The sequence below is a fragment of the Haliotis rufescens genome, unplaced genomic scaffold (assembly GCF_023055435.1).
Source record: "Haliotis rufescens isolate VD_foot unplaced genomic scaffold, xgHalRufe1.0.p SCAF_13, whole genome shotgun sequence".
NCBI classification, from domain to species: Eukaryota; Metazoa; Mollusca; class Gastropoda; order Lepetellida; family Haliotidae; genus Haliotis; species Haliotis rufescens.
Window position 1 is genome coordinate 29,603,932 of NW_025963813.1, and position 8,894 is coordinate 29,612,825.

At 39.4% G+C, this 8,894-nt stretch overlaps 1 protein-coding gene across 1 annotated transcript; it reads left to right on the forward strand.

The window, feature by feature from the left end:
* Nucleotides 1-1,047: 1,047 nt before the first annotated feature.
* Nucleotides 1,048-8,561, forward strand: LOC125378718 (enhancer of split m7 protein-like). Its single transcript, XM_048394661.1, has 5 exons — nucleotides 1,048-1,071; nucleotides 6,641-6,739; nucleotides 7,110-7,188; nucleotides 8,108-8,397; nucleotides 8,490-8,561. The coding sequence occupies exons 1-5, from the start codon at nucleotides 1,048-1,050 to the stop codon at nucleotides 8,559-8,561; spliced, it is 564 nt and encodes a 187-aa protein (XP_048250618.1).
* Nucleotides 8,562-8,894: the final 333 nt, after the last annotated feature.

The window sequence follows — 8,894 nt, forward strand, 5'->3', positions numbered from 1 at the left end:
TATGTCAACATATAATCATATTTATCGTTAAGTGTGTAAAAGACACGTTAAAGACATAAACAGACGGACAAAAGAAAGCATACGCCATGTTTGATGGTGGCTTAAATTGAAACAAAAAAGCAGGAAATGGTTATTCGATGGTGATGTGTTTGATACGGGTATTATAGTTATGTTTTGGACTTTAACTCTGCAGTATTTCAGCAACTGTTTTCAGCGTTGTATTTTCGCCCTTACGTTTGTGGTATTTCAGCAACTGTTTTCAGCCTATTATAACATTTTGAGAACGTTGTAACTTTATTTGACTGTCATACAGACCATGAAAAAATATATTCAATACAGCCCATGCAAGTCTATAATAGTGGGCAAGTCTAGATTACTGAAGTCTCAGGATGAATGGTGTCCCGGGGCTCCATTTAATTATATTTTATTAAGATAATTTAACAAATGTTGTTTTTTTTAAATATGTTCATTTCAGAGACTAGATGTTAGTCTATAACTTGTTGATCAAATTCATTTTTTGAGTGTTACTTTCCTTTACATGGCAGTTAATAACATCAGGCTTGAAATTGATATTTCTTTCAAACATCGTGTGTGATGTTCTTTATAGATATTGTACTTGTATCAGCCTATTTAGCAAACACCCCAAGGCTATGATATCAAGTTCTCCCTGGATATATAGTCTAATACCGTGGCACATCAAACATGTACAAGAACGAGCCAATGTCGCGAGCGGGGCACGAGGAATATTCCCACGAGGCAATCTCGCGACCGCTACAGCACGTGTTCGACTGGCCAATACTGGACGCTTGACCGGTCACGTGAAACACAGGTATAACTCCCGACTTGGGAGGGGTTAGGACGGGGCAGGGCAGTGTGGTCAACCTGAGACGGACAGAGCGTCCAGCTTGTATTGATAGCCTGACAATAGCACCTGACCATTCTGTCTGTGGTTATTAGATCAACTGGTGGTTCTAGAAGACGGCTGTGATCTCAAGGGAATCTGCTTGCTTGGGTAATACGCTTCAGTAGGGGAAACAAGAATTCAACATGACTGGAGTAAAATCAGAGAGGGTAAGTTTTAGTTTATTTTTCATGTAGTGTAAGCAATGTTTATCTTTAATTATAAATTTATTATTTAAATGAAGAAATTTTAAAAGTATAAAAATAAGTATCTTGTATATTATTTTGGCGAATAAAATTATGGGTTTGTTAAAATAATTTATTTTTACATTTCTATAATGAATACATTTTATATTAAAGAGTATTCTTTTTAAATTGATAATGGTTTTTTGGTATGTAACATATGTATATGCATAACCATGACTTCTTCTGTGTCGATGTTGTCCCGTGTTGAGCGTATGAATACTGTGATGGTTTATAATAGTGAGGTATTTACGTGAATTGATAAAAATCACATTATTGTGTAAACTGTTCCCTGCAACTGTTACACGAATGACGTCATTTCATTATCCCCATGTTCGCAAAATCCGTTATTAACACGTCATCTGTGGAAATATGATTAAAATGTGTTTTAGCAATCACATGAGCTGAATTCCTGTGTACCTATCGGTAGAGATAATAAAATATTAATAATAATTATTACTATTATTTTATTATATCTGCGGTCAGCGACCTGCATAATGTCTGGTTAATATATTACGACATAAATATTGAAGCAGTTAGATGTACATTTCTAAAATTATGTTTAATATTCAAAGGGATGATAACTTGCATGCATATTTGGATGAACAAAGTTTGTTTATTACATTTCATGAAAAACTAATTGATGTGACGCAAAACGACTGTGCATAACTGTCGACAGTCGGTGAATTTACCTGCCGCTAATGATTTATACACCTGCAAACAGGTGCGAAGTCAGGTATGACGTCATCCTATCCGCCATTATGACGTAATTGTTTGAACAATCAACATCCATATCTGTAAAGATACCTTAATGCAGCTGATTATACACAGCCAACATTTTATTGAATTAATCACATGTAATCGGTTGTTGGGCAAATATGTATTGAGTGAATCAAGAAGAGGGATTAAGAAAAGAGGGTAACGATTTTATGAGAGTCAGTGTAGTCATGTGTGAATTAGCGAGACAAGGAAGATGTGCGCATGGCGTATTTTGTGATGAAATACTGTATTTATCTCAAAATCTGAAATCCATATTTCACTCGAGTCAAATAATACCTTTTGTCGGAACAACTCTCTGATTGCATCACTGGTGCTGTGGTTTCCAGGCTACGTAAAAAAATACATAATAAACATGACAGTTGGCTTTTCTTTTTAACAGACTATAACATTTTCACTCGTAGCCACAGCGACTATAAAAATATATATTTTGTCATTTTACTAGATGAAAATGTTCATTGACAATAATCCCAATACGTCTTCCTCGCCTTACAGAATGCTGATGCAATAATTTATGTGATATTTCTTTATTTCTCGAAACAAAGATCTAGCAACACTCCAGATTATACGTGATATATCGATTTCCTGATTTCAATAAAGAAATGGCATCGGAATGAGTTTCAAAATTAGTGCACAAATGAGAATTAACGAACACTTGCAAAAGAAATTTCGCTTTTCATTTATATTAAGTGTGATTAGGAAATAGTTTTATTTGAGATAATTAAAATTTTAAGATTTTGTTATTGAATTACAGTTCAAAATGTTTTCAGACGTGAAAGGGGCATTAACAGTACATTCTGATAGGGCGCGCAAAAAGAAAAGGCTTTGATAAATTTCATTTACTCAAAATATTTCAATCTCGACGGGCCTCTTTAGTGTTTAGCTGGTTACGTAACACAGAGCATGGCTCGACATATTAATATTGGTTGGTGGTCATGCTCATTAATGACTTATGCCACTCTAAGGAGACAGACAGACAGACAGACAGACAGACAGTGTATTGGCATCACGCCTAACATATGTACAGTGTCCCGTGGGGGTTCCGGATAAGACTAGGTCCCCAGCAACCTGTGTGGGTCGTGAGAGGCGACTACACGGGCGCGTGGGTCAGACTCGGTGATTGGGTTTGATGCATGTCATCGTATCCCAATTACGTAGATCGATGCTCGTGATATCAATCAGTGTCGATTATTTACAAACCGCCGTCATATAGCTTGAATATTGCTGAGTGCGGTGTTAAATTAAACAAAGAAACCAACCAACCAACCAACAAACAAACAAATATATGTACAGTGAGACCTTGTCTGAAAGCCTTAAATAGTACTGACGTGTTCACTTTCCTATATACACGGACACCTTACCCCTAATTCATTCTAAGTGAGTGAGTTGAGTTTTACGCCGCTCTTAGCAATATTCCAACAATACCACGGCAGGGGAGAGCCGAAATGGGCTTCACAAACTGTACCAATTTTGGGGAACAAAGTTTTTTCGAAGAATTATATTCCGGAATGTTTTACTCGAACAAATACAGTCCGGATGATGGGTTTTTCGCTCTTCTTGATGGGGAAGCCAAAAAAGGGCTTCACAATTTTCCCTTTCGAACTAGGGCCTTCGGCGTGACAAGTGAAAGCTTTAACCATTATGCTACTCCATCTCTCATTTCAAAAGATGAACATGTTTATTTCATAAATGTGTATGTAAAACTGTGGGTTTAAATGTGTATTGGCGCATTGCAATTCATGAATATACATGCACGATGTTGCATCTTTTAATCTTGATCAACTCGGTGGTCCAATGGGTGGTCCAGTGTAGCGTTATGAACTCGACAGACTCCTTGTAGGGTTACATATTGACATCCCACTCATCTCTGGGTTTTCAGCAACCCATTCGTGCCGAAAGGGGCGACTATGCTTGTCGTAAGAGGCGACTAACGGGATTGGGTGGTCAGGCTCGCTGACTTGGTTGATGCATGTCATCGTGTCCCAATTACCTAGATCGATGCTCATGATGTCATTCACTGGATTGTCTGGTCCGGACTCGATTAGTTACACATTGCTGAGTGCGGCGTTAAACAACAAAAAACAAACAGACTTATCTCTAGACTGGTTCGCTATCCTCCACTAAGGATCGCAAGCCCTCTATTGCAGGCAATCCTCTCAACACTTATGTCGAACTGCGGATAGTTCGATATATGTTCGATAATTCAAGAGACTTCGAGGTGACAAAGAGTCAATGCGAAATCACTTGTTTCGCTGTTAAGGAGTTGCTAAACAATCTTATTAGTACATCCAGTTTTCCTTTATATAGGATATACCCTGACTAATGGCATACAATGTACACTACCTGACAAAAGAAAGTACACAATCATGTTTGGAGGTAGCTTAATTTCAATGTATTTGATACGGGGATCATAGTCGATATTACATGCTCCATATCAATGGGTATCTCACAACAGGTCAAATATTGCTGAGTGCGGCTTTAAACAACAAACAAATAAATAAGCCTGGTAAGCCTGGTCAGCCTGGTGACGTGTTATAACGTTTCTAATAATGTTGTTCAAATCCAATTTTAAAGTGTGAACTTTATTCTGCCCGCAGTTAACACGAAAATTAAAATTATGGCAAGTTTTCAAAATTTGCTTGATTAGAAAAGTTAGAAAAGTTCCCAATAATATTTAAAAAATACTGAATAAATCCATGGGGGTGCTCAGTTCCTTTAATTTATGTACTATTTTATATATGCTTTCAGAAACTGATCTACTTGTTTTATATGAAAATAATTCGGTGTTTCGCCGCAAATAATATTTAAACTAATTTATTTCATTATGATATATTTTATTGCACAGGAAGTATACCACCTCGAACGTCTTTCTCACGACATAAAACCGCTTGCACTCATGATCCCCATAATTAGCCCAACCTAAACTGTTTCTCAAGTCAACGATACCATCAATTCCATTTTCCGCTGTACTGCTCCTGGTCTGTTTAGAATTAGAGGCGTTATCCAAACTAAATTACAATGCCGAGGTATTTACAATGCTATCAAACGAGCGCCGCCGAATGAATGTCGGAATTGTTCCGTGATTAGTAATTAATCGTCATCAATCGGCTGTTAACGGCTAAGCCGAGCTACGTGTGGGGCGGGGCTCACCCCAGCGTAGGGGTGACGGGAGTATAGAAATGGGAGGGGGCGCCTGTAGGGAGCTGTGTTTTGGTGCCTGAATGCATTGATTGAAAAAGGGTGAATTCCAATCATTTGGGATTTTACACGGTGAATGTCCCCTATACATGGATAGTCTTTAATTATTGTATTAATCGGGCTGCGATCAACAAGTGCTTCCTCAGCCTAACAACTAGTTAAGGAAAACGTGCAGAAAGGCTGTAGAGATGCTGATTAGTTGACAGTTCAACCAGAAGTAACCCCTCCTTCTGCATCCCGACCCGTGATGATCCGGGATAAAATAGGTCTTCATCAACCCATGCTTGTCGTAAAAGGCGACCATGCTTGTCGTAGGTAAGAGGCGACCATGCTTGTCGTAAGAGGCGACTAACGGGATCGGGTGGTCAGGCTCGCTGACTTGGTTGGTGCATGTCATCGATCCCAATTGTGTGGATAGATGCTCATGATATCAACCACTAGATTGTCTGGTCCATACACGATTATTTACAGACCGCCGTCATATAGCTGGAATATTGCTGAGTGCGGTGTTAAACAACAAATAAACAAACAAACAACCCCGTATCGTATACACCAACCATCGAAACACCATTTCGTTTGTTTCATGTTTAGCCACAATCACACATGGGTGTAAACATACTTTTGCCATGCAGTTTATGTTATTATAGCGGATATCGAAACTTGTTAGGGATAGTTGAAGTCTTTAAACAGTGTATCTGGTTGTGAAATACCTTTAGATATCAAATGTCTATCATTCTTGGCTTATATACTGAGGAACAAAAGAAACTATTCCTCTCAGCTGATTTTATCATATGTTTGATTTTCAATTTGAAATATTTTAAGTTAGCGATATTACATAAAAATATAACTATGCTGGTGCTTAGTCCGCACCCAAAGAATACTTCTACATGGTTTTATTGGTAAAATATAATTTGGTTTAAAACTTTTAAAATTTCAAAACAAATTCGTATCATAAACAACTCAACTGCTAATGGGTATCTTAGACATCTTATTTTTGCCCCCCCCCCCCCCCCCCCCCCCCCAAACCAACAACAACAACAACAACAACATCTACTGGCTTCCATCCTCGATTATCCAGTGTATTTTATCTCCATTCTGTTACATGTACTCTCGACCCATTCACCACCATAGCTTTGTTTTTCAAGCAATGTCACCACCTCCATCGTTCCTATCTGTTATTGGGCACAGAAAGTTTCTCGCTCAGTAGAACGATTTCATTGGACGCCTATTTTATCGTCGTGCGAAACGAATCGGGCACAAAACGAATCTATGGTGGCGGATGGGTCACGGGTATATATTATATATAATAGATTTGAGATATAAAAAAAAAATACACTGGATCATGGAGGATAAATTGTGACTTTGTTCGAAATATCTCTCTGTTCACCCAGCAGTGAATGGGTACCCGGTAGGATGAAATGGTAGCATTGTAGCATCGCACATTATTATTATTATTATTTTTATTATTATTACTGTTGTTGTTGTTGTTATTATTATTATTATTATCCCGGCTCTATTTCAGCGCCGTCAAAAGCCATTGATGGAGAGGAAGCGCCGGGCGAGGATCAACAGAAGTCTTGAACAACTCAAAGACGTCATCGTCGACAACAACGGTGGTATTGTGAGTCGAGTCGAGTATTTTACCCCGAGAATAACACTATCGGAACGAAAACACTGTTAGGATTTAGTACAGTGTGTATAAGGCTAATAATTCGAGGGAGCCATTTAAAACCATATATTTCCTAGTCAGATGATTTTATGATGTACTCAAATCACAATACCTTGTTACTAAATTTATTAACCTCGTCTTTTAAAAAAATAACAAAACGACGCCAAGCGTATATTCATATGTAATGCATTGTTAGTTTTGAACACTATGTATGAGGAACACAAACTAATAGGCAATAATTATGACTTTTTAAAAATGGAAATATAAATTTGATGCTTCAAAGTTTTTCTGTTCAAAATCAATGACTCTGCTTTCTTTTCAGTTGCCCCGACTTGATAAAGCTCGCATACTGGAACTAACAGTGGATTATCTGCAGGCCAAGACACTCAATGGCCAGATAAGTACGTATGACATACAGCTTATGTCAATAGGGGACCACGGGGTGCCTAGTCGTTTAAGGCCCTGGGGTTTGCTGTTCAGAGTTGGGTCCCTTAGGCCTGTGAGACTAAGTGAGTTGGTTTAACTGAGACACCATGCCTCAGCTTAACACGGGACCCCACTCAAATACAGTATACAGGCTCCGAACTGACTAGTCCTTGTTTTATCCCCGCAATACAGAACGTCAGACAGGATAACAACAGATAATATCTTTTAAAGTATTTTGGTATGACGTGACCGGGCGTCGAACCCCAGACCTTCCTCTCCGATCAGACGCTCTGTCCACGAGACCACAGAGTCGGTTGTTAATTAGAACAGCATTACTGAAAATTGTAAATGAAAGTGTGTGCTATTTAAATACACGAAGAAAGAAAATTGCGCTGCGGGGAAAACGCATGTCGTTTTGTTCCTATGAAACACGTGAATGTTTATTGCTCTGACATAAAACTCAATGACAAATAGATTCCGGTAAATGCACACTGCAACTCTTTAAAGAGGAATTAAATCTTGTTCTTGACGATGCATTTTATTTTCACAAACTGTATGTCTACATATATGTGACCCGTGAAGACCCGGGGTAGAATATGTCTTCACTAACCCATGCTTGCCGTAAAAGGCGACTATGCATGTCGTAAGAGGCGACTAACGGGATCGGGTGGTCAGGTTCGCTGACTTGGTTGATGCATGTCATCGTATCCCAGTTGCGTAGATCGATGCTCATGATGTCATCACTGGATTGTCTGGTCCGGATTCGATTATTTACAGACCGCCGTTATATAGCTGGAATATTGCTGAGTGCGGCGTTACACAACAAACAAACAATATATATGTGTGTCATCGCAACAGCACAGTGCACGTTGAGTAACGTCCTCCTCTTTTCAGGTGCTGGCGATGAACGTTTCAAGGCTGGGTACCTACGATGTGTGAACGAGGTGACCTCATTCCTTCACGACAAGGTCGAGGACACCAGACTGACTCAAATTATCCAGCATCTCTTCACCCTCACTGCAAATATCAAAAGCAAGGTCAAGGCCATGAAGACTCCTGTCTCAAGCACGTCTCAAGGAGATGCCACACCATCCACATCAGGTTCGGGGGTCTCGATGGTGACCGAGACCTCAGCAACAAAATCCATATACGCTAGTCCTTCACAGCCATTAGGGATCCAGATGGTTGGAGGTATTAGACCGAATCTTGCACATCAAAAACCCACATCGATTATGACGAAGAAGGGTACATATGCATCAGCGTCACTATTGTCTAGCGCCTCTTCCTCATCATCGTTGACCTCCTCCTCCTCATCCTCATCATCATCATCATTATCATCATCCATTAAGACAGATGCAGTTCATCAATCTACAGTAGCTGTCATTAAAAATATGACGTTGCCAGATACATTATCAAAGGGCAAGGTCAAAGTTCAAGGTCATTACATGACACTCATCAAACCGCCATCTTCTTGCCTCTCGACGTCAGTAGACACACATTCTACCCAAACTACACAGCAATCATTTAATAAAACGCAGTTTTTTAACTGGCGTAGGAAGCAAGAGCACCTATCACAAGGAGTTTCATCACGGTTGCCAAACAGGATGGTAAGCACGGACGTCGTAAGGGCGAGTCGTGGCGCCTGCAGCAGGGAGGGTGTAGAAGAAAAACACCCTGCTTC